General features: G+C 46.1%; 1 protein-coding gene across 1 annotated transcript; it reads left to right on the forward strand.

Moving 5' to 3' along the window:
• The first annotated feature begins 18673 nt into the window (after positions 1-18673).
• On the forward strand, positions 18674-24656 carry SPATA19 (spermatogenesis associated 19). The gene is made up of 7 exons (XM_065882945.1): positions 18674-18829; positions 18998-19054; positions 19544-19636; positions 19814-19905; positions 22884-22961; positions 23239-23314; positions 24491-24656. The coding sequence occupies exons 1-6, from the start codon at positions 18752-18754 to the stop codon at positions 23303-23305; spliced, it is 465 nt and encodes a 154-aa protein (XP_065739017.1). The 5' UTR covers positions 18674-18751; the 3' UTR covers positions 23306-23314; positions 24491-24656.
• Positions 24657-26845: the final 2189 nt, after the last annotated feature.

Raw genomic sequence — 26845 nt, forward strand, 5'->3', positions numbered from 1 at the left:
TGACAAACCTCTAGCAAAACTAATGAAGATAAAAACACAGAAATCATAAATTAGCATTCTTAGGAATAAACAAGTAGAATCACATCAAATTCTACAAATATTAGAAAGATATCAAAAGGGTATTGTGAACAACTTTATGCCAATAATTTCAACTACTTCGATAAAATGGATACATTCCTTGGTAAACACAATATTAAAACTTACACAGCAGAAAAGCAGATCTGAATACTCCTATATATATATATTAAAGAAGTTAATTCTGTAATTTAAAACTATCCGATAAAGAAAACTCCAGGTTCAGATAGATGGATTCACAGATGAATTCCTCCACACACATGAGGAAGAAATAATATAAATCATACATTTATTCTTTCAGAGAAGAGAAATAGTGAACACTTCTAAATTTATTTTATGAGTTCAGCATAATACTGATACCAATAACTGACAAGGAAATACAAAAAAAATCACAGGCTAATTATCTTTTATTATCATAGATGCAAAAGATCTAATGAGACTACAGATACATATATATAAAATATGTATGTGTATATATTTATATAAGCACTAAACAAGTATCACAGAATTTCAAAGTTGGTTTAACATCTGAAAATCAGTCAATGTAATTCACCATAATAACAGAATAAAAGAAAGCCCTTACAATCATCTCAACAGATGCAGAAGAAAAGTGGTAAAATTCAATACCATTTCTGGACAAAAACTCTCAGCAAACTAGGAATAGAAGAAACTATACTTAAGGGAATCTGCTCAAAACCTAGTACCCATTCAGTGGTGAAATAGTGAACACCCTCCCTCTAAGTTCAGAAACAAGGCAAAGATTGTTTATACCATTTCTATTCAACATTTCACTGAAGATACTATCTACGGCACAAGGGCAAGAAAAAGAAACACTATAATAATTGGAAAGGAAGAAAAGTGATCATTATTCACCTATGACCCATTCATAGGTGAATCATAGGTGAATTCACCCATGATTCACCTATGATTGCATATGTAGAAAATCCAAAAGAATCTATAAATAACCATTATTAATAAGTGAATTTCACAAGGTTACTGGATACATGGACAATTATAAAAAATCTGTTTATTATTGACTAAGCAGTTGAAATAGAATGGAACTGAAATAAGAAAATAAGTTGAAAGTAGCACTAAAATATCAACTATCTAGGGATAAATCTAGTGAGATATGCCAACTCTGTACACTGAAAACTATAAAACATTGGTAGAATGAAAAAAATGGAAAGATATAGCATGCTCAAGAATAGGAATCTCTTTAAAAATATATCATTTTTTTTTCTCCAAGTTGAGCTACAGAATCAATAAAATACTCATCAGAATTCCAGAAGTTTTTTTTTTATGGTAATTGCCAATTTCATTCTAAATATATACATGGAAATGCAAAAGACCTAGAATAGCCACGACGATCATGAAAAAAAATAAAAATGCAGGAGGAGGGCTTCTCTGGTGGTGCAGTGGTTGAGAGTCCGCCTCCCGATGCAGGGGACACGGGTTCGTACCCCGGTCCGGGAGGATCCCACATGCTGCGGAGCGGCTGGGCCCGTGAGCCATGGCCGCTGGGCCTGCGCGTCTGGAGCCTGTGCTCCGCAATGGGAGAGGCCACAACAGTGAGAGGCCCGCGTAACGCAAAAAAAAAAAAAAAAAAAAAAAAAGCAGGAGGATTTACATAACTAGATACCAAGACCAAAGATAATATAAAAATTAAGGAATAGTGCTATTGATGCCAAAAAAAAAAAAAGAGACAGATTAAAAGAACAGAAAAGAGAACACAGAAATAGCTCTACAATGCACTGCCATCTGTTTATGACAAAGGCATTACTCCAATTCAGTGGATAAGGATTATATGAATGGGAAAGATAAATGAACCTTTTTTTTCAAAGTTAAGAACTTTTGTTTATTAGAACATAACAAACACCCAAAGTGTGAGAAGACATTTGTAATGTATACATACAACCAAGAAAAGACACACATCCGCAATACATAAAGAATTCCTAGAAATCACTACGGGAAACAGAAAATTCAGTAGTATACTGGGCAGAAGACTTGAAAAGGCAATTGAAAAAATGTATGCAAACGGAAAATATGCACATGAAAGGAGCTCAACTTGATTAGAGGAATGCAAATGAAAAACACAATGAACCATAACACCACCAGAGTGGCTAAAATTTATAAAAAGATTAAAATGCTAAGTATTATAGAGTTCATATGAATGAACTGGAAATACTGCTGGAAAACTCTTTGCCCGCGCCTACTAAAATTGAACATACCCATACTCGTATACAGTAATCTCACTCTTAGATTACACCTACCCAAACATACATGCACCATGAAACAGATCAGCATGCTTCTAGCAGCACTGTTCCTCATATCCATAAAATGTCAACTACTCAAGTGCCCTTCAACAGAAGACTGGATAATCATGGTATAGTTAACATCACAGAATAATATTCAGAATGTGAATGAATGGTCTACAACATCACACAGCAATGAGAGAAACATCCAAACATAAAGTTTAGCAAAATAAGTCACACAAAAGAAAACGCAGAGTAAATACATAATTTACATACAGTACACAAAAAAAGAAAAAAACCCGCAAAACTAACCTATACTATTAGAAGTCAAGATAAAGGTTACCCTTAAAGGGTAGAAACAACGGAAGGGAAATGTGAGCAGATTTTTGAGGTTTGGGTAACGTTATTTTCCTTGAGCTGGATGCTATTTACACAGATGTGTCAAGACTGTGAAAGTTCTTTGAAAGGCATACTTTTAGGATATTTGCTCTTCTATGTATATTATACTGCAAAATAAAATGTGTTACAAATAGGATGGGATGTCTCCAATTGCAGTTAGTTTCCAAGTTCAAAATTAAAATAAAATACAATGATGTTAAAAGACATCACAAGTCATTGCAACCAGAAAAAAAAAAAAAGCCAGAGTTGCTACTTGAATATCAGACAAAGTTTTATTTAGGGACAGAAAAAGAAAATGAGAGAGACAGAAATGAATACTCTTACACTGATGAAGTTTGAAATACACAATGACTATTGAACAATTTTGCACATATTTGCAAAAACGAACACAAACTGGTCATCCATGAGGATGGGAGTATAAAGACCTCTGAAAATTTGCAACTTCAAAAAAGCAACAAAAAATGGCAAAAATTTTCATAATCAACACTTTCAGAACTCTGGTAATTAATCAAAGGCTGGCTACAGTAATAAAAAATGATATGGTATTGCCATAAGAATAGATACTCTAGTCCAATGAAATGGAATTGAGATTTCAAAAATAAACCCATACATCCATGGCCAATTGATTCTTGACAAGTATGGCAATACCAGTCAACGGGTATGAACAGTCTCTTTGAGAGACAGTGTTGGGATAACTGGATATCCACATGCAAAACAATGACAGTGGGCCCCCTACATCAACCACATACAAAAATCATCTTAAAATGGATCAATAACCTAAATATAAAAGCTAAAACTACTGAACTTTTGGAAGAAACTTAGGAGTAAATCATCAAGACTTTAGGTTTGGCAATGAATTCCTAGATATGACACCCAAAGCATGAGTAACAAAAGAAAAAAAAAATAGGAATTTGGACTTTAAAATTGAAAACCTCTGTGCTTTAAAGGACATGATCAAAAAAGTGAAAAGACAATCACAGAATGTGAGAATATTTTTTGCAAATAGCGTATGTAAAAGGGGTTTGTACTCTGAATATTATAAAGAACTCTTACACTTCAACAACAAAGAGAGGTGACCCAATTAAAACTTTAACTATAATAAGCACTTACCCAAAGATATACACATGGCCAACAAATATATGAAAAGATGCTCAATATGGTTAGTCATTGGAGAAATGCAATTCAAAGCCACAATGATATACCACGTCAGTAAGACAGCTATAACAACAAAAATAAATAAAAATCTAAGGAAATAAGTATAGAATAAGGTGTCCGTGAGGATGTGGAGAAACTGGACCCTTCATGCACTGCGTGGGGGAATATAAAACAGTGCAGCCACAGCAGAAAGCAGCCACTCCAAACGTATAATGCAGAATCAGAAAACGACCTAGCAGTTCACTGCTCTGTGTACACCCCAAATAATTGTCAGCAGAGACGCAAACAGACGGACGAATTAGCGGGAAACGATTGATACTTCAGGAACTAGGGTTGTACAGCCACCTAGAAAAACCTAAATTTGGATAATTCATATGTTTAACCTAAATAATTCTGAGTCTAGGAACAACCTAAGAGGTAAATCAAATCATAAAAGAACTAGCAGAAAGTGTGCTGTAATCTCAGATAAAAAACATATTTCATAATTCAGCGTAAGAGAAAAGCTAAATGACACACACACAGAAAATCTTCAGCACCAAAAAAACCAAACCCCCGAAACCAGAGACACCATGAAATGGTCACAGGGCTTCCGGTGCAGCAGACCAGCCCCCGGAGCTGCCCGGACCCTGCGAGGTCTCCCAGGCACCTGGCCGAGGGGCCCGGGTCGGGAGGGAGGGCGGCGGTCTCGCCATCAACACCCCCCGCCCCGCCCCAGTCGGGAGGGACCGCACCCGAGGAGCGAGGGCTCCAACCGCAGACCCTACCTGAGGGCGGTGCACACTCCCCATCAGGCGGCCGTCCTGTCACGGAGTCGTCCTATCACGGAGTCGCATGATGGCTGGGCGTCCTGTCAGAGGCTCCTCAGGGTAATGGAGTAGCCTGAGCGGCCGGCAATGGGTCTGACCCAAGGGTCGCTAGGCGCTCAGGATCTGACGGCGCGGTCCCCTCACGAGAGAGGAGCGCAGCTCCAGGAGCGGGGTGGGGGGTTTGGCTGGTGTCCGGCTTCTGAGTTAAGTGGGGGTGGGGAGGTTACGCCTGGGCCCCAGGTTTACGTCTGGGCCCCAATTACGACTGGGGGCGGTTTACGTCTGGGCCCCAGGTTTACGGCAGGGCCGGGTTTACGACTCAGGTGAGTTGCCTCTGGGCCCCAGGTTTACGTCTGGGCCCGGCTTACGACTGGGTCGGTTTACGTCTGGACCCCAGGTTTACGGCAGGGCCGGGTTTACGACTCAGGTGGGTTGCCTCTGGGCCCCAGGTTTATGTCTGGGCCCGGCTTGCGACTGGGGACAGTTTACATCTGGGCCTCAGGTTTAGGGCAGGGACCCAGGTTTGCCGCTGGGCCGGGTTTACGACTCAGGGGTTTGCCTCTGCGCCCCAGGTTTACGTCTGGGCCCATCTTACGACTGGGGGCGGTTTACGTCTGGGCCCCAGGTTTAAGGCAGGGCCCCAGATTTGCCTCTGGGCCGGGTTTACGACTCAGGTGGGTTGCCTCTGCGCCCCAGGTTTACGTCTGGGCTCGGCTTACGACTGAGGTGGTTTACGTCTGACCCCCAGGTTAACAGCAGGGTCGGGTTTACAACTCAAGGGGCATTGCATCTGGGCCTGGCTTACGACTGGGGGCGGTTTACGTCTGGGCCCCAGGTTTACGGCAGGACCCCCGGTTTACTGCTGGGCTGGGTTTACGACTCAGGTGGGTTGCTTCTGGGCCCCAGGTTTACGTCTGGTCCCGGCTTGCGACTGGGGAAGGTTTATGTCTGGGCACCAGGTTTACGGCTGGGCCCCAGGTTTACCGCAGGGCCGGGTGTATGACTCAGGGGTTTGCCTCTGCGCCCCAGGTTTATGTCTGGGCCCAGCTTACGACTAGGGGCGGTTTACGTCTGGGCGCCAGGTTTACGACAGGACCGGGTTTACGACTCAGGGGGAGGTTGCCTCTGGGCCCCAGGTTTACGTCTGGGCCTGGCTTGCGACTGGGGACAGTTTACGTCTGGGCCTCAGGTTTAGGGCAGGGACCCAGGTTTGCCGCTGGGCTGGGTTTACGACTCAGGGGTTTGCCTTAGGGCCCCAGGTTTACATCTAGGCTCGGCTTACGACTGGGGGTGGTGTACGTCTGGGCCCCAGGTGTAGGGCAGGGCCCCAGGTTTGCTGCTGGGCCGGGTTTACAACTCAGGGGGGTTGTCTCTGGGCTCCAGTTTTACGTCTTGGCCCAGCTTATGACTGGGGGCGATTTATGTTTGGGCCCCAGGTTTACGGCAGGGCCCTAGGGTTACTGCTGGGCCAGATTTACGATTCTGGTGTGTTGCCTCTGGACCCCAGGTTTACGTCTGGGCCCGGCTTGCGACTGGGGACGGTTTATGTCTGGGCCCCAGGTTTAGGGCAGGGCCCCAGGTTTACTGCTGGGACAGGTTTCTGACTGAGGGGTGGGGTGCATCTGGGCCCCAGGTTTATGTCTGGGCCCGGCTTATGACTTGGGGCGGTTTACGTGTGGGCCCCAGGTTTATGGCAGGGCCCCAGGTTTACGACTGGGGGGTTGGTGCATTTGGGCCCCAGGTTTATGTCTGGGCCTGGCTTACGACTGGGGGTGGTTTACTTCTGGGCCCCAGGTTTACGGCAGGGCCCCAGGTTTACGACTGGGGGGGTGGTCATCTGGGCCCCAGGTTTATGTCTGGACCCGGCTTATGACTGGGGGCGGTTTACGTCTGGGCCCCAGGTTTACGACTGGGGGGTTGGTGCATTTGGGCCCCAGGTTTATGTCTGGGCCTGGTTCATGACTTGGTGGGTTCATGTCTGGGCCTGGTTTACGACTGAGGGTGTTTACGTGTGGACCCCAGGTTTACAACATCGGTGGTGTTATGACTGGGCCGTTTAGTCTGCCCCCGGTTTCATGACTGCTACCAGCGGCCACCTCTCTACCACCTGGGTCTGGTGGCCCCACTCTTACGCCCAGGAAGGTACCCAGTGGAGAAAGAGTCTTTCAGCGACCACCAGCTCTAGGGTGCAGGAGCCTGGTCTTCCTGGCTGAGAGGGCTCCCTGCATCTGGTCACAGCTGTCCCTGAGGGCGAGGGAACCGGAAGCTGAAGGTAACCCTTTGCGGGGCCCTGGGCGGGCGGGCACCATGCTTGCCCCCTGCCCGGCTCCTTGGCACTGCTGTGTGTACATGCAATTAACCCTGAGCGGCTTGGGTGCAAAGTGTACGGGTCCACTAATGTCACGGGTTTTCGTTAGACACGTTCTGTGGTAGCACTGCGTGATTCTAAGTCATCACACGTCACACAAGACGATTTTGACATGGAACATAGGTATCAGTATGAAAGCTTCTAGGAAAAGACAGGAGGCTGTCTTCACGACCTTGGGGTAGGGTTTATTTTCTTAAGCGTGAAACAGAAGTGTAATATGAAGGACAACGTTGGTAAATTAATAACAGTGTCTGGGCCATTAACAGTTTCTGCCTGAACTGGGCTGTTGCAGTTTTCCGTGACCTTAGCCACAGGCCATGATGGTGCTCAGAGACACTCTGGTGTCTGGTGTCTCCCTCACCCTAGGCAGTAGGATAACTCCTTGCTTGGTCTCTTGATTCAGATGCATGTGAGGAGCCCAAGGTGGCCGGGCAATAGAAATAGGTACCATTTCCATGGAGCCCTTCTGTTTCCTGGTGAAAGCTGCCCTCTCTTTGGAACTAAGGTCTCTGGACCAGAAGGGCATAAGATCATGGGGACAGGAAGAAAAAACTTTGCTGGTGGGTCACTAGGGGTAATAGTGAATGGTGCCACTGCCATTTCCACCCCTTGATTCCTAGAGCCCTGAACCCTGATTATGGGAGGAGTAACAATACACTGGATATTGGTGTAGGACGTGTACCGTTTCTTGGAGAACATTGTCCCAGCTCTGCAAGGCGTTGCCACATTGATGGTGCTGTAGTTGAGTCTCCAAAAGGCCGTTCCGCTGTTCTAGCAAGTCAGCTGCTACAGGGTGGAAGGGAGTGTGGTGAGATGAGTGCTAGAATAGGCCATGGCTGCACTGCAACTGCCGTAAGGCCCCTCGGTCAGAAGCAGTGCTGTGTAGAGCACCGTGAGAGTAGATAAGGCATCCTGTAAGCTCACTGATGGTACTTTGGCAGAAGCGTTGTGTGGAGGGAAGGCAAATCCACGACCAGAGTGAGTGTCTATTCCAGTAAGAATGAAATATTGTTCCTTACATAATGGATGTAGGTCAGTGTAATCTACCTGCTGTCTGGTAGCTGGCTGGTCACCCCAGGAAATGGCACAATGGCAGGGACTCAGTATTGGTTTCTGCTGCTGGTAGACTGGGCACTCAGCAGTGGCTGTAGCCAGGTTGGCCTTGACGAGTTAAGTCCATGTTGCTGAGCCCAGGTATCACCTCCATCCCTGCCACCACAGCCCCTTTGTTCATGAGTCCATTGGGCGATGACAGGGGTGGCTGAGAAAAGAGGCTGCTTGGGAGCCACAGGACGGGTCATCTTGTCCTCTTGATTAATAAAATCCTCCTCCACTGAGGTCACCCTTTGGTGAGCAGTCACATAGGACACAAATGTCTTCGTGTGTTTTGCCCATTCCGAGAGGTCTATCCGTATACCTCTTCCCCAGACCTCCTTGTCACCAGTTTTCCAATTATGTTCCTTCCAGGTCCCTGACCAGCCAAACCATTGCCCCCAGCCCATGAATTAGTATACAGCTGCAGGTCTGGCCACTTGTCCTTCCAAGCAAAGTGCACGACCAGGTGCACTGCTCCAAGTTCTCCTGCTGGGAGGATCTCCCTTTAGCGTGTTCTCCTGGAGAGGGCTGCAGTGCTGCAGCTGCCCACTTTCAGGTGGTGCCTGCATATCCCGCAGAATCATCTGTGAATCAGACCCGTCTTCTCTCCCTCTGTCGACCGATCGTAGGGAGCTCCCCAGGAGGCCATGGGTGCAGACTGGGAGAGAAGGCAACGTGGCAGGAGTGGGGACCACGGACATTTGGGCCACGTACTCTTTTGTGCCTTCAGGGCCTGCCTGGGCCTGAGTTCAGTGATATCACCTCCATTTACTGACGGGGTGCTGCTGTGTATGCCCAGCCTTATGGCCCGGTGGGTCAGACAACACCCAATTCCTGAGGAGCTCAGGTCACATGGTAACTTGGTGGTCCGTGGTTAAGCATTCAGTCTCTACTGGGGCCCAATAGCAAATCAAAAGCTGTATATCAAAAGGAGAGTAGCTGTCCATAGATGATGGCAGAGCTTTGCTGCCAAATCCTAATGGTTCCCACTGTGACTCACCTGTAGGGGCTGCCAAAGGGTCCAGATAGCCTCCCTATGTGCCACTGGTAGTTCAAGCACCATTGAACTACTGGGTCACAGGCCTAGTGGCAGAGCTACTTCTGGGGGTTCTCACTAACAGGCATTGGGAAAAAAGTGCTTGCCAGGTCAATGTCTACATATCTGGTAGAGGGGAATGTGTTAATTTGCTCAAGCAGTGAAACTACATCTGGAACAGCAACTGAGTTGGAGTCCCCACCTGGTTAAGTTTACAGTAACCCACTGCCAATCTCCAAGGTCCATCTGTCTTCTGCACAGACCGAATAGGCAAGTTGAATGGGGATGTGGTGAGAATCACTGCTCCTGCACCTTTCAGGTCTTTCGGGGTGGCATTGATCTCTGCAGTTCCTCCAGGAATGTGACATTGCTTTTGGTTTACTGTTTTCCTAGGCAGAGGCAGTTCTAATGGCTTCCGCTTGACCTTTCCTACCATAATAGTGTTCACTCTGCAGGTTAGGGAAGCAGTGTGGGGATTGTTCCAGTTGCTCATTATGTCTGTTGTAATTTTGCATTGTGGAAGTAGAGAAATAACCACAGAATGGGTTCAGAGACTCACTGGACCCACTGTGAAATCGACATGAGCTAAAACTCCACTGACCACCTGACCTGCATAAGCCCTGACTCTGACTCAGGGACCACAGTAACTTTTTGGGTCTCCTAGAATTAGTATTAGTTCTGAGTCAGTGTCCAGTAATCCCTGAAAAGTTTAACTTCTTTCCATCCAGGCACAGTCACCCTGGTAAAAGGCTGTAAGTCCCTTTGAGGTGGGGGCAGGAGAAAGGTTAATAGTAGGCGTGTTTCGTAGTGTAGCAGGGTCCTTCCTTAAGGGGATCTGGCCTCTCCCTTATTCAAGGAGTTCTGGGTCTGTACACTGGCTCAAATCAGAATTGGTCAAGGGACCATGGCTCTGTTTTTATGATTCAAGTTGACTTCTGTTCACTTGACCTAAAATTCTCCCACTTAAATAGATCAAGCAAGGATTTAGTGGACCGCCCATCTATTTTACATCTGAGGATACCGTGAGCAACTAGCCAATACCATAGGTCTCTGTAAGTCAGACTTTTTAATTACTGCTTTCACTCAGCTGTCCATTACAGTAATCACGCCCACCTTGCCTCTGATGATTAAGTGTTACCACCTGGCCCCTGCTACTCAGGACCCAAGTGCCCCATTGCATTTAGATCCCCCCAGCTCGGTGGTGGCAGTTGCCACTGTAATTTCTGACCTACAGAGAAGTGTGACCTCTGAGCTCTTCGAAGATGCTGGAGCTCCCCTCAGATTTATTCCTCACAGTCATGGTGAAAGGTGTGTCCTCTGGATCCCCGAGGGTGGGTGAGCATGCCTTACGTGATAAGTACACTCGAGCATTCCAGCCTCCCTAAACCTTTGGATACCTTTCTCTAAAGCACACCAAAGCAATTCTGGCATTTCAAATTCATTGAGTGTAGGTCACCTGCTGGTCCATGTTTCAACCAAACAAACTGTTAGAACGCTTTCTAACTCCTCAAGCTGTAATATTAAATGAGAATCTGCTCAGTGGGCCCGCATCAATAAATTGGTCCAGATCTGACTTTAGGTTCCTTCCACCATTATCTTAGACCCTTAATATTCACCCACACACTTTCCCCAGATTTATGTATGTAGAAGTTGGAAAAATCACATTGTTCTTTTTCCCGGTACGCGGGCCTCTCACTGTTGTGGCCTCTCCCGTTGCAGAGCACAGGCTCCGGACACGCAGGCTCAGCGGCCATGGCTCACGGGGCCAGCCGCTCCGCAGTATGTGGGATCTTCCCGGACTGGGGCGCGAACCCGCGTACCCTGCATCGGCAGGCGGACTCTCAACCACTGCGCCACCAGGGAAGCCCCACATTGTTCCTTTGGAGTGTAGTGTAGCTCCTCGTGGGACACACTTTGTCCCTCACCTGTTAAGGACTGCTGAGTGCAATTACAAATGTAAAAGCCAATAGGGGGAGTGGGGATGGGTCCTGTGGAGAATCAACAGTGTCTTGCAAGGCAAGTATCTTGGGTTAGGCCATTGCAGTTTCCTGAGGCAAAGCAGGATTCATCTCTTCAAACTTGGTGAAAGGACTGCTTCTGCTGGAAAAGAAGACTCAGCAGAATGTCAGGGTTCGGTATCCCCAGCTTCCTCAGGATCTGCCCATATGTCCCCATTCCAGTCTTCAGGATCCCATTACTTCTCAGTCAACACCTTCACGGTACCAGCAGGCACCTTGTAAGGCTGGAAACTCAACTTGGGTTGTAATTTAGCCACCTGCAGGGTGAGACTGCGGGTTTGGTTTAAGGTAATCTCAGCACTGTGACAGGAGATAAAGGCTTCTTTCAGGGAAGCTATTGAAACTTTCAGGTCGTTTATGCAGTGCTTAAACTGGGAATCTGAATCCCTAAGCTCATCCTTTTCTTTCCCCACGTTGTCTACTGTAATTAGGAGCAGCCAGTCAAACTCCTTATACTTGTTACACAGAAATGTTCTAAAGTATCGAATTCAGTCACCTAGAACCTTACCTCTTATAAGTATTGATTAGGAGGATCCAATAGTTATATTATGAATATCTCTTTTACCACATCTTGTCATGGAAAATGCTCTCTGGAGAACCAATTCCAGAAACCCCAGAGCCAATTCAGAAAACATCCTTAGAATTCTGTTCTTCCAGATCTCTTCTTGATACTAAAGTCCGTATTATTCTGGCTTCTGTAGAGAAACAGTCAACAGGCTAGCTATGTCATATTTGTACCTATATCATCTATTTACCTGTCTCTCTACCTACGGGACTTATTTTAAGGAATTGACTCATGTGATTGTGGAGGCTGGCAGGTCCACGATCTGCAGGACAGGCCCACAGATTGGAAACTCAGGCAGAATTTCTCCATTGCATTCTTGAAGCAGAATTTATTCCCAAAGCAAGCACAAGGGGGAAATAATGAAGATTGCATTAGACATCAGGGAAGTAGAAAACCAAAAAATAACAGAGGAAAAAAAATAGGGAAAGACAATGTAAGCAAAAGGTGGTCTTCAAGAAGATTAACAACAATAGTAAACACAAATATTTACCTAAGATGAGCAGGAAAAAAAGAGAGAAGACACAAATTGCCAAAATCAGAATTGAAAGAGGGAACATCGCCATTGACCCCACGGTATTAAAGAGGTTCTGTGGGAATACTATGAACAGCTTTGTGCCAACAAACTAGACAGCTTAGAAAAAATGGATTTATAGCTTCAAAACAATGCCTATTGAAATTCCAACAGTATTTTAAAAAGAAGTAATTGACAAGCTAATTTTAAATTCTACATGGAAATTCAAAGGACCTAGGATAGCCAGAAAAAAAGAAAGAGAACTTATACTACTTTGTCTGAAAATTTACTATAAAGCTATAATTATCTAGTCAGTGTGGTACTGGTGTAAGGCTAGGCATGTAGGTCAATGGAACAAAATTGAGATACAGAAATAAACTCTTATGGTCAATTGAATTTCCAGCAAAGCTGCCAAGGCAGTTTAGTGGGAGGAAAGGATAGTCTTTTCAACAAATGATGCTGGTATAATTATATACTTCTATGCAAAATGATATATTCAGATCCTTCCTCATGCTATACACACAAAAAATAGCTCAAAGTGGATCATAGGCCTAAATATAAGAGTTAAAATTATAAAACTTCTGGAAGAAAACATAGGGAAAAAGTCCTCATGACCTTGTAGTTCTTAGATATGAGACCAGAAGCATACTCCGTCAAAAACGTAGAACTTGATGTTATCAAAAGTAAAAGCTTTTTCCTTTCAAAAAAAAAAAGAGAAACTATTAAGCAAATGAAAAGACTAGCTACAGATTGGGAGAAAACATTTGTAAATCATATATTTGATAAAAGCCTTGCATTCAGAATATATAAAGAACTTAAAACTCAACAAAAAGAAGACAAACCTAATATAAAAAATGGAATAGATATTACACCAACTAAAGTATATGTAGGGACTTCCCTGGTCATCCAGGGGTTAAGACTCTGCACCCCCAGTGCGGGGGACACAGGTTCAATCCCTGGTCAGGGAACTAATATCCCACACGCCATGTGGTGCGGCCAACAGATTAAAAAAAAAAAAAAGTATTCAAATAATAAACACATGAAAAGATTATTGACATTATAAATGATTAGGAAAATACAAATTAAAACCAAATGATATACCTCTTTCCACAACAACTAGAATGGCTATGACTTAAAAAGACAGGGATTTCCCTGGTGGTGCAGTGGGTTAAGAATCTGCCTGCCAATGTAGGGGTCACGGGTTTGAGCCCTGGTCTGGGAAGATCCCACATGCCGCAGAGCAACGAAGCCTGTGCACTACAGCTACTGAGCCCAAGTGCCACAACTACTGAAGCCCACGTGCCTAGAGCCCGTGCTCCGCAACAAGAGAAGCCACTGCAATGAGAAGCCCATGCACTGCAATGAAGAGTAGCCTCCACTCGCTGCAACTAGAGAAAGCCCGCACGCAGCTACAAAGACCCAATGCAGCCAAAGAATAAATAAATAAATTTATAAAATAAAAAGACAATATGAGTGTTATAAAGATACAGAGAAACGCAAACCTTCATACATTGCTGGTGGGAATGTAAAATGTCACAGCCTCTTTTGAAGAAAGCTTGATGTTTCTTAAAAAGTTAAATATATACCAAATATTTAGATGTTTAATATTATCCATCTTTTGCAATCTCTTTCCAAAAATATAAGAGAAGGGAACATATTCCAATTCATTCTATGAGGCCAGTATTACCTTGATACCAAACTAGACAAGACCATTACAAGAAAATAAAACTGTAGGCCAATAGCTCTTATAAATCTAGATCTAAAATCCTCAACAAAATACTAGCAAACTGAATCCTGCAACATATAAAAAGAATTATATACAAGTGGAATTATCCCAAGAGTACAAGACTCATTTAACGTCTGAAAATCAAAAATTAATATATGATATTAATAGAGTGAAAGACAAAAACCACATGATCGTCTCAAATGCAGAAAAAGCATTTGGCAAGATCCAATGCTTTTTGGTGAGAAAAACACTCAAAATCTAGGAATAGGAAGGAAAAGTCTTCAACTTGATAAAAGGCATCTACAAAGACCCCTCATTTAATGCCATACTTAATGATAAAAGACAATGCTTTTCTCTTAAAATGAGGAGCGAGAAAAGAATATCTGCTCTCTCCAGTTTTACTTAACAATGCATAGCTGGGGCAGTTGTGCAAGAAAAAGAAAAGGCATCCAGATTGGAAAGGAAGGAAAATTATCTCTATTCATAGAAGACGTGATCTTGTATGTAGAAAATTCTAAGAAAACCACTAAAGACTGTTACAAACAATGATTTCAGCAAAGTTATAAAGTACAAGGTTAATACTTAAAAATCCACTATATTTCTATATAGAAGAAATGCCAAATTCAAAAATGAAATTAAGAAAATTCCATTTACAATAGCATCAAAAAGAATAAAATGCTTAGGGATAAGCCTAATAAATGAAATACAAGTCTTGTACATTGAAAATTACAAAACTTCAATGAAAGAAATTAAAGAATATATAAATAGAAAAACACTCCATGTTCTTGGAATGGAAGATTGTTGTGAAGATGACAGTACTCTCCAATCAATCCACAGATTCAATGCAATCCCTATCAAGATACCACAGGCTTTTTTTTTTCTTTTTGCAAAACTTGACAATTCTGATCCTAAAATTCATGTGGAAATGCAAGGAACTCACAATAGCCAAAATAATCTTAAAAAAGAGAACAAAGTTGGAGACTCACACTTCTCAATGTCATAACATACTAGAAAGCTATAGTAATCAAGACAGTGTGGCATTGGCATAAGGATAGATACATATATCAATGGAAAGGAGTTGACCATCCAGAAACAAACCCTTACATTTATAGTTAATTTTTGACAAGGATACCAACACAGTTCAATGGAGAAAGTACTTCTTTTTTTAACGAATGGTGCTAGGACAACTGGATTCCACATGCAAAAGAATGAGGTTGGACCCCCCCACCTCACACCGTATATAACTGAAAATAGACCATAGACATAAATGTAAAAGCTACAGCTGTTAAACTATTAGAAGAAACAAAGGAATAAATCTTCATGACCATGGGCTAGGCAACAGTTCCTTAGATATGGCACCAAAAGCACAAGCAACAAAAGTAAAAATAGATAAATTGGACTTCATCATTTTGTGTGATAAATGATGACTTTATTGATCACTTTGTTCTTCAAATGATATCATCAAGAAAGTGAAAAGACAGCCCATAGAATAGGAGAAAATATTTGCTAAGCATGTATCTGATAAGACACTTGTACACAGAATACATAAGGAACTCTTACAACTCAACAATAAAAGACAAATAAGTCAATTGTAAAATGGCAAAGGATTTGAATATACATTTCTCCAAAGAAGATATACAAATGGCCAATAAGCCCATGAAAAGATGCGTGGCATCATTAATCATTAGGGAAATACAAATCAAGACCACAATGGGATACTACTTCATAGTCACTAGAATGTCTCATATCAGAGTGACAGATGCTAACAATGTTGGCAAAGATGTGGAGAAATTGGAACTCTCATGTATTAATGGAGGGAATGTGAAATGATGCTGCCATTTAGGAAAGATTTTGACAGTTCCTCAAAAATAGAGTTACCATGTAGCTCCGATGCATAATGCCATTAATCACTTAAGTGAAAAGTAAACTATTCCTGATTAGCATTATAACTCCAATCATCTGTCTAGACTTTAAAATAGTGACAATAACAAGTGTTGGCAGAAACATGAAGTAACTATTACAGGCAGTAGTTGGTACAACCGACTTGCAGTACTCTTGTTTTTTTTAACATTTTGTGAGAATTTGTTTTTATTTTTATTCTTTTTTTTTTTTTGCGGTACGCGGGCCTCTCACTGTTGCGGCCTGTCCCGTTGCGGAGCACAGGCTCTGGACGCACAGGCTCAGCGGCCATGGCTCACGGACCCAGCCGCTCCATGGCATGTGGGATCCTCCTGGACTGGGGCACAAACCCATGTCCCCTACATCGGCAGGTGGACCACCAGGGAAGCCCCTATATTTATTCTTTAAATATTTTGTTTATTTACTTATTTGGTTGCAGCAGGTCTTAGTTGCAGCAGGTCGGCTCATTAGTTGCAGCTCACTGGCTCCTTAGTTGCGGCAGATGGGCTCCTTAGTTGTGGCATGTGAACTCTTAGTTGCGGCATGCATGTGGGATCTAGTTCCCTGACCAGGGATCGAACCTGGACCCTCTGTATTGGGAGTGCAGAGTCTTATCCATTGCGCCAGCAGGGAAGTCCCCAGTACTCTGTTATATACTGGTACTAAATATATGTAAAGCCTGTGACCTAGCAACTCTGCTCTTTTGTTATGTATATGTACAGAAGATTTAGTGATTATGTCAGGGAAAAGATAGGTAAAAGAATGTTCGTAGCAGCAGTACTTTAAAAAGTGTCAAACTTCTAGATATAACACAAATGTCCATGAGTTGTAAACTTGATAGATAATTTGTGTTATGGTAATACAGTGGGATACTAGGCAAAACACTTATGGTGATAGATGTCAAAATGTTGGTCCCCTTGTGGGTCTGGGGGCCTTTTGGGGTGCTGGAAATGTTCTATATCTTGATCTGGGTGGTGGTTAAACATGTGTATGTATGTGCGTGTGTGTATATAAACACACGTATGTGTGTGTGCGTGTGTGTGCACACATGCTTAAAATTTTTTTCTGAGCTGTGAATGTATTTATATATTTTACTGTATGCATTTCATAACATAGTAATAAAATGTGAGAATAGATTTATGTATGTGTTTCATTTTGGAAACATAAACACAGATGCACAGCCTAGAAACTTATGAAAATCCTTCTGAAGAACAAAGTTGAAGAGACAGGGAAGGAGATGGAACTTCCCTGAGTTTGTCTTTTCATGTAGTTTTAATTTTTGAATAACATTGATGTTTTAAGTATTCAAACAATAAAATTACATCAGTAAGGATGGAAACAGTTTTTAGGAGATAGTAGCAGAAACAGAGGTGTTGATGAGTAATTTCATCTTCCGGTTTGCAGCTTCCAGTCTCCCTTGGCATTGGTTTGGGGTCATATGACTAATACTGGCCAAAAAGCTTTAAGAAGAAGCCTTTGGGCTGGAACAGAAGAGGTGATTTTATTCCTCCATGTGTTCTCTTCCTTTGTTTGGCAGTCATAGAGGTCACATGCTGACAGCATGGAGCCAGAGGACGGATTCATCCCTGTATCTCTAAGTCACCAAGTGGAGCACAGCTACCCTGAACTTGTGTTTCGAGAGTGAGAGTGAGTCTCGGCTTTCATTTGGGGACTTGTTTGTTGCCTTGGCATAGCCTAGAGAAGATGTAAAATTGAGATGATTTGTTGAGAGTGAGGAGATATAGTGGCTATTTTAGGGACGTTGGGGAGAGTGAGATAAAGGTTTTCTATACTCTTCAGAAGAATCAGAATAGAACATTTATGGACGGTTAGAGCTGGAAGGAAACTAGAGACATTATCCTTTTCTTTTCATTTTAAAGACAAAGAAACTAGGACCAGAGGGACTAATGATTTTGTCAACATCACATAACAGGTTAGTGGTGGAGACAGGATTACAACCCTCATTTCTGAGACCTTGAGAATAGTCTCAGGGTTAGGCTACAACTACTTTAGAGAGCAGCTAAACATTTGCTTTAGGATATCGTGAACTTCACTTCCCTGGTGAAGGTTCTAGATGGGAATAGCAGTTATCTGAGCCCCTGTCAATTGTTTGCCCCCAACTATGAAGTCACAACAGAGCCCCCCTTTCATTTCCACTTAACTGCCCTTCCACCTAGGCAGTCCACTATGGGTGACTTGGGAAAATCAGGAAATATGCTTCACAAGAAATGGCACTTGCACTTTTTACCCTTTACCTCTTATTGTTTGGATTATTTTTTGTGATTTGAATCACTTGTGTAAACAAAGTAGACACAAAAGTAAAACGTCCTTGTTGAGAGTTTTGCTCCTCCATCTTCGATGTTTTCTGGGTGGACAGGCCCTTTCTCCCCATTTGTAAGAGGAAGAATAAGAAATGCTGTGGCATGGTTTGAACGAATGTCTAGAGGGCCCAGGTTATTTTGTTACAAATGTATTCTTTTGACTATAAAATCTCTTTCTGCTTCAGCAGTGCTCAAGAGTGGGTGACCAGCCATAAGCCTCCCTTACCCTCCATAATTTCTATCTTTGATTCAGTAACTTCCCTCTTGTATCTTTCTCAGGCTCATATCCTGACTGCCCACCTCCCACCTCCGTTTCTGAGCTGTGGCCATCACTAATGTGGACACTTCCTCACCTTTCTTTTCTACATTCTGACCCTGGGGGTTAAAGGAGGTCATTGTCACATCATCATTGGCCAGCCAATCAGATGGGCACCTCCCTCCAAGGACCTCCTTGTGCCAGAGGAGTTCTCAGCCTGCTTCAGTGGAAGGAGGGAGCCACGAAGGAGGCCTGGTGTAAGTCCAAAGATGATAATTACAACATGGATTGTGTACATTCTCGCCCGGAAAGGTGCCGGGTTCCCCTTCCCACCGAAAGTCAGTTCGGTAAGTGGGGCTGGTGGTAGCCACGTGGAAAGTGTGTCAGGTATCGTTTCCCCTCTGAGCCCCTGTTGCACTTCTGGAGAGAAGATCTCACAGTGCTAACTGTGGATAATGGAGGAGGGGCTGGGTCTCTCTGTATTCTGAGGACATCGACTTACCACTTTGTTGCAGGACGTGGAAGTTGTGGAGAGCGAGGCTGTGTCTGTAGTACAGCACTGGTTGAAAAAGGTGAGTGAGATTCCTCTGGGACTCAGGGTACCACAGATTGTAGAGAGCTGGCCTCAGTGGGTGCAGGGAGCTGGACGTCCCTCCCCCTACAACCAGGAAACCCAAGCTCATTGCCCACCAGCCTGCCTAGAGCCGTGTCTGATCCACCACATGTCCGGAAGGACCCGGGCTGTCCCCTCGCCAGAGACGGGCTGGCGTCACCACCAGTCCCGCCCTGCTTCTCAGGCACACGGGAGGGGAGGGGGTTTCAGATGCGTGGCCCCACTGCAGGGTGTCTCAGGAGGACCTTGGGCCCATGACTTACTGAGTCCCTGGAATTCCACAGGAAGGTAGCAGTAGACGAGCTAATTGCAATACAGCGATACAGCGTGTTTGTGTGGACATGCGTGTGTGTGTTGTGATGGGGAAGAAGAAATGGGAAAAGGAAGAGGAGGGAGAATAGGGGCCAGATAGAGTGACACTTTCTGAGGGAAATTGCTTGTCTTTCAGACTGAAGAAGAGGCTTCCCGGGACATAAAGGAGAAGATGTCCACCAACTGCCCTCCCACGCATGGCCAAGATGTACATGTGACCAGAGATGAGGTAATGGAACCTTTGAGCCGCCCATCCTGGGGAGGGGACAAGGGGAGGGAAAGGGGGAGGTGGGTCCTACTGCAAAGGGTCCTGGGCAAGTGGGCAGAGCTTGTCCAGGCTGGGCTCCACCCTGGCCGTGGGGTCCTTGCTGGGCAGTAACCACTGGACTCCACCTGGATTTCCTAGGTGAAACACCATCTCTCAAAGTCTGGTTTGTTAACAAACCAGAGTCAGGAGGTCCTGGAGGAAAGAACAAGAATCCAGTTCATAAGATGGAGGTAAAGCATCTCATCTGCCCCAAGCTAGGCATGCTGTGGGGAGGGGGAAGCAGAGAAAGCACAAGCCCCCCCTTTGGGATTACTGGCCAACACAAACCCTCGGCCCTCCTCCTCTAGAGACGTTGACTCCTTTGAGTTTTTCAGCCTTACTTTGGGGTCTCTTTTTTTTTTTGTCTGCGTTGAATCTTCATTGCGATGCGCGGGCTTCTCATTTCTCATTGCGGTGGCTTCTCTTGTTGCGGAGCACGGGCTCTAGGCATGGAGGCTTCAGTTGTTGTGGCACCCAGGCTCAGTAGTTACGGCTCGCGGGCTCTAGAGCGCAGGCTCAGTAGTTGTGGCACATGGGTTCAGTTGCTCTGCGGCATGTGGGATCTTCCCAGACCAGGGCTCGAACCCGCGCTGCCAGGGAAGCCCTTGCTTTGGGGTCTTAAGGGAATATTTTTGCTATTTTGAAAGCCCAGCTCATTGCTAAATTTTAAAATGACTAGAGGGGTTGGAAAACTGGGCTTGCTTACCATTTCTTAAATGCTTCTGAATAAATTTCAGATTTCTGTTGTTTTTGCACTTGATTTGTCCAGAAGTGGCTGCACTTTAAAGAGACCTACTACAGAATGGACTTGAGGACGTGGGGAGGGGGAAGGGTAGGCTGTGACAAAGTGAGAGAGAGGCATGGACATCTATACACTACCAAATGTAGAATAGCTAGCTAGTGGGAAGCAGCCGCATAGCGCAGGGAGATCGGCTCGGTGCTTTGTGACCACCTAGAGGGGTGGGATAGGGAGGGTGGGAGGGAGACGCAGGAGGGAAGAGATATGGGGATATATGTATGTGTATAACTGATTCACTTTGTTATAAAGCAGAAACTAACACACCATTGTAAAGCAATTATACTCCAATAAAGATGTTAAAAAAAAAAAAAGAAAATAGGCTCATAAAGTGCAAAAGCCAAAGCCCTCGTCTTGGGCGGAGGTGAGAGGAGGTTTCTCAGCCCTGAGGCTAGAATTCTGTGCTCCACAGTAGCTGTTTTGTCAGCCCCAGCCTGCACAGACCATCTACACTGCCACCACCTCTCCTGGCTCTGAAGAGCAAGACTCCAGGCAGGGGAGCTGGGCCTGGAACCTGGCTCACTGCCTCGGCACACGCTTCCCTGCCTCATTCTGGGATGGTCTCTTTTCCCAGTAGAGTCATTGTGGGGTTCCACTGGGCTTCCCCCCGCTGTGAAGGAGCCCTCTCTCATCTCTGGACTTGACTTCCTTTCTGTGCCCCCATCGCCAGCTTTGCTGTCTCCTATCAAGGAAGATATGTTTCTCAAGAAATTTGTTTTTGCTTCAAGATGTACAGTTTTCCTGTGTTTACCCCTTCCAGTGGCATTAGCATTTTAAAAGAGGATTCAAATGCTCAAGAATTGCATAAGAGGAATGGTCTAATTTGAGGCCTCCCTGGGAAAGGGTTTTTTTGGATGGAAGCCGGCCAAGGTCGCCCAAATCATGAACATCGGTGACTGTCCCCCGTCCACCGCCCTGCATGTGGGAGGCTTGTCCTCCCCTGACCTGGCCACGCTACCAGCTCTAGCTGTTGCAGTTTCTTGGTTTGGACAATCTGAACATCATCCTCTGGTATTTTTTAGAGCTTGGCTGTGTAGCGTTAAGTAGGTTACAGCTTTGAAGACACGGGACAGAAATCAGTCAATTTTCTACATACAAGTTCTCCACTCTGGATATTCTGTGGAGATTTTAGACCAATAAACTCAGCCTGCTTCTCCCTCCGATCCACTGATTTTGGTATCCTCCTATTAGTTTCATTAAGTACGTAGTCAGGGTTGCATATCCCTTTATTAAGCACCACTGAATGCTCATTTATATGGTAGATGTGTACTGGCCACCTGATGTTTGCTAGGGCCTCTGGAAGAGAGAACAACATAAACCAAGTTCCCCATTTGAAAGGATACAAGTGACCTGGGTGGAGAAGCATGTGAGCACTGAAGGACATGTTGGGGACACCAGTAGGAGGGCACAGTAGGGGGCCGGGCTGCACAGGTTCTCGGCTTTGCTGCCTAGGCTTCAGAAGGGTTCCTAGCAGGACGTTCACCTGGGCTGACCCGTGTCTGGGCAGGGACTGGACACACAGGAGCCCGAGCCAGGTAAGGCCTTCCACACGGGCAGGAGCCTGGCACCTTGGCCAACCCCATCCAGCCTCTGTGTCCCCTTCTTCTCGGAGGCATCCCCCTGTCCCTTCAGGCCCTCTGTCCTTTCTTCTCTCTCTCTTTGGGCACTGACCAGCTCCATTTTATATGAGCCATATTCCGGAGCACGTTTGGGGTGCGGGTCCTCATAGGCGGTATCAAAGCTGAATTCACAGGGAAAACCCCAAAGCACCTAGAGCAAGGCCTTACCCAGAAGGCACTGTCAAGCATGGGGTGGTCCGGTGTGCACAAGAATGGTGGTCCGGTGGGCAGGCTGCTTTTCCTGGAGTGGAGGGTTTGTGAGGGTTTGTTGGGGTGTGGAGTTGGGAAGGGCATGAAGTGGACTGTGGTGAGGAAGGCAAGTCCAGAACAGTGAAATAAAACAAAAACAGCAGCAAAGAGGAGCCTGCAGCTTCTTTGTGACAGAATGTTCTAGAAGGATCTCTAAACCATAGTGACTGTGGCACAGTGCTGATGATAGAGAGCTGGTGATGAAGCTGGAGAGGAATTCAGACTCCCTCTGTAACTCTAGCAAAGGCGCATAACCTCTCCATCTCCTTGACTCTCCTTAGGACCATTTGCTACCTGCCCAGGGTCATTGGGGGGCTCAGGGGTACTTGGTTAGTAAAAAGAATGCTTTGTGTTACTGATACAAGGAGGGTGACGGTGCAGCTCAAAAGCTCACGGTGACAGGGTCAGAGCTATGGTCCCCTGTGATTCCAACCCTGGAGGTTCCACGGTGACTGGTTAGAAGACAAGGAACCCGGGAACCCCAACGTCTGATGGTGTTTTGCAGCCATACCCGTATCTTCCAAGTGCCAAGCGAGGTGAGAAATGATGCCATGCGAGAACGGATAGAGCAGGTGAGACGAAGGTAAGCGTTTGAGAGGAGTTGATTCGTGTCCTAACTGGGGGCAGGTGGGTGGAGTGCTGCTGGCCTCTCCGTGGGTCTCCCTTAGCTCCAGCCCTGGGCCCGGCCAAGCCAGGGGCCCTTCTGGGCTGAGCGCCTCTTCCCAGGACTCAGCTCCTGGGCCTAGGCTCGGGCTGCCGGCCCACCCGGCCCTGTGCGACGGTCTGGGTCTGTGCTCTCGGGGGGGGCTCTGCCGCCCTGTGGTCTCCCCACTGCCTCTCCTCTCCTCTGTCCCCTGCAGCATATGCCATCTTACGAATGAGGCATCTCAGGAGCTTCACAAGAGAAATTCCTACTCAGACTGCTGAGAGCAGCAGGTGAGAGGGCTGACAGGTGAGGGGCCGGGCCAGAGGATGGCCTCCCTGGGCAGGGAGCCGGCGCACTGGGTGGCGCTTGAGAATACCAGTGAGGGGCCTGCACCTGGGCCACTGGGGGTCGGGGAGCAGGCAGCTGCCTGAGGCTCCTGCCACGCCTCTTAGATTTCCAGAAGGACTTGGAGTCAAGGTCAGGTTTGCGTCTCTGAGTCTTCACTGTGGGGTCGCAGACCAGTGCTTCTCAGTTGTCCATGGGCCCCGGGGTCTCAGGGGCCGGGCGGTCGAGGCTGTGGTGGGACCTGCAGCTCTGGTCTGGGTGTAGCTGCTGCTGGTCTGCTGACCCCTCTCTGAGTCACAGGGTCACACAGCACTGGGGTGGGAGGGAGGGTGCACAGGTTTTGGCCCGGCCCCCGATCAGGGCCGTGACCTTGGGCCGTGTGGCCTCTCGGCCTGCACACGGCACCAGCGGTCATGGCAGCGGCTGTTGGTGCTGCTCTGGAAGGTGGTGTGCCAAGGCCAGGAGTTGCCTCTCCAGGAGGTACCTGTCCGGGAAGGGTTGCTGCACCCCTGCCACGCAGTAGAGACCATGCTGATCCTCGTGGCGGCTGATGGGGGGCCACCAGCATGCTTAGAGGAGGGCCGTGGAGGTGTATGCTAGCAGTTATTGAGCGCTTACTGTATGCCAGCTCTGCACAAGACACTTTGCCTAGGTTTCTCATCTGACCCAAATGACTATAAGAGGAGGGTGTGGTGGTGCAGCTGTACTCACAGTAGAGGTTAGGCCACCCTGGGGAGCAGGTGATGGCTTTCTTCCAGCTCCAGCGTGGGCGATTGCTTCATGCCCTGGTGCCTGTTTCCTGACTTCAGGACGTTGCCTTGTGGACCATGGGGTCCAGCACGTGGCAAGCGCCATGTCAGTGGTTTGCTAACGTCAGCAGGGACGAGGAGTCGGGGGTGCCTGCTGGCACCTCTGTGTTTGAAGGTGCAGAGCCAGGCTCCTGCACCAGCTCTGCCTGACACCACCCCTCCTCCTCGTGGGTCTTCCCACTCCTGCATCCTGCTCTGAATGTCGAGAGCAGCGGGCTTAAGGAGGCATTGCCAGCCCTGCCTGTCAGCCTTCGCACATTTCCGTGATGCGCCCCTGGGCATTTCCCTGCCTCCCAGGTTGATGCCCTTCAGGGTCAAGGAGCTGCCTGTGTCGGAAGGATGTCCAACCCCCCTTGACCTGAGGAGCGACCACACCTGGGCAGAGAGAATCCAGTGGGTGAGCGCTTCCTTGTGACAGTGGCAGCACTGGAGTCTTCTTGCTGAACTGCTGATAAAGAGATGCACTATTTAACCACCATCCCAGCCTCTGGTGTGAGTGCTTTGCCATCATTCATTCATTGGACCCTGAGCACATCATGGGCTTGCCTCTGGGGACACAGGCTCTCAGCCTTGCGGGGAGACAGCTGACAGGCCCCTACCATTGTGTGAAGCAGGATAGCTGGGGCTCCTGGGGTGTTAGGGGCAGGGCTGTGCTGGGGCAGGAGGACTTCCTGGGGAAGGTGTGGCATGTCTATTTCACTCAAGTATTTTTTGTTCATTTACTCCTCCTCTAGAGCACTTCCTTTCCTTATGTAGACCCATGTTTCTGACCTACATCCTTGTTCCTCCTGAAGAACTGTTAACATTTCTTGCAAGGCAGGTCTGCTGGCAACAGTTTCCGTTGTCTGAGAAAGTATTTCCATTTCATTCTGAAGGCCAGCTTTGAAGAATACAGAAGTCTAGGGGTTTTTTCCCCCCCAACACTTTGAATATTTTGCTCCACTCTCTTCTTGCTGGCATGGTTTCTGAAGGGAAGTTGGATGTGTTTTTATCCTGCTCCTCTCTGGGTAAGGTCCCCCCACCCCAGCTTTCAAGATTTTTTGTGTGTGTGTTTGATTTTCTACAGTTTGAATATACGTTCAGGTGTAGATGTTTTGGTGTTTATCCTGCTTGGTGTTCTGAGCTTCCTGGATTTGTTGTTTGGGGTCTGTCATTAATTTTGGGAAATTCTCAACTATTATTACCTCATGTATTTTTTCTGTTCTTTTTGTTTCTTTCCTGGTGTTCCCATTACTCAAACGTTACACCTTCTGTAATTGTCCGCCAGTTCTTGCATATTCTCTTCCACTTCTTTTCATTCCTTTTTTTTCTCTTTGCTTTTCCATTTGGAAAATTACTACTGGCGTTTCTTAAACCTCACTGACTCTTTCCTTGTCCATGTCTAGTCTGCAGATGAGCCCATCAGAGCGTTCTTCATTTCTATTTTAGTGTTTCTTATTTCTGGCATTTCCTTCTGATTCTTTCTTGGGGTTCCCATCTCTCTACTTATGTTACCCATGTGTTCTTGCATGGTGTCCACCTTTTCCACTAGAGCCCTTAACCTGTTTATCAAGGTTGTTTTAAATTCCCAGTCTGGTAATTCCAGCCTCTCTGCCACGTCTGAGTCTGTTCTGATGCTTGCTCTGTCTCTTCAGAATGTATATTTCACCTTTCACCATACCTTGTAGTTTTTTGCTGAAAGCCAGGTAAGATGAATGAGATAGAGGAACTGAGGTAGACAGGTCTTCAGTGTGAGGTTTTATACTTGTCTGGTTAGGGGTCAGGCTGTGTTTACTCCTTCCAGCAGCTGTGGTGTCAGAGGCTAAAATTTCCTTTCATGTCCTTGCTTTTTGTCTTTGGGTTTCCCTAGAGATTCTTCCTTAAATAGGGCCTGAAGCTTGCAGTTCTTTGAGGTGTAATCCCCTCTTACTTTACAGGAGCCTTATTGATGGGGTGAGGTGTGAGGGGCAGGGAGGGGAGCATCCTGTAATCCTCTAACTTGGTCTTGGTCTCAGTTAACCTGTGCGCCTGGCCTGTGACCTTCACATATGTTTCTCCCCCAACTCCTACCTCAGGACGGACAGGAAAGTGGGAGGGGGCTACAGTTGAATATTTTCCTTCCCTTGGCCAGGTAGGCTCTGGCAAAATAGTTTTCCTTGAGAGCAGGCCTTTGTTAAGGAAAACAGAATGCTTAAGACATATTTCAAAATGGCTATTTCCCCCTCCTCTTGCTGGGAGATGGGGGTGGGGGAGGTTTCTCTGACCTTCACTGTGAGAACCTGGTGGGGTTCCTTAGGTCCTTCCTAAGACTGGCCTCCTGGACTTGTTAACTCTCAAGCCTGTCCACACTGAGTTACCAGTAGTCCATCAGCTATAGTTTAAGCCTTGCTCCCTGGCCCTGGTTCCTGGAGGTTCTGCTCTGGTACATTGTGAGTCTCTGTATCCACCTGTCTGTCTCTCCTAGTTTCAGGTCAGCGGTTTGCCCCGTGACCTTAGTTCTCTGATGGATCTGGGAAGAGTTGTTGCTCTTCGGTTTATTCAGCTTTTTCTCTTATTGCGAGGACGGGTGAGGACTTCCAAGCTCTTTACACACAGACCAGAGACTGGAGGTACCGTCTCACATTTACTGAGTGTCTAGTAGAATAACAACCAGTGTTTGGTGACCTCTTAGCACGTACCAGAGACTAT

The sequence above is a fragment of the Phocoena phocoena genome, chromosome 8 (assembly GCF_963924675.1).
Source record: "Phocoena phocoena chromosome 8, mPhoPho1.1, whole genome shotgun sequence".
NCBI classification, from domain to species: Eukaryota; Metazoa; Chordata; class Mammalia; order Artiodactyla; family Phocoenidae; genus Phocoena; species Phocoena phocoena.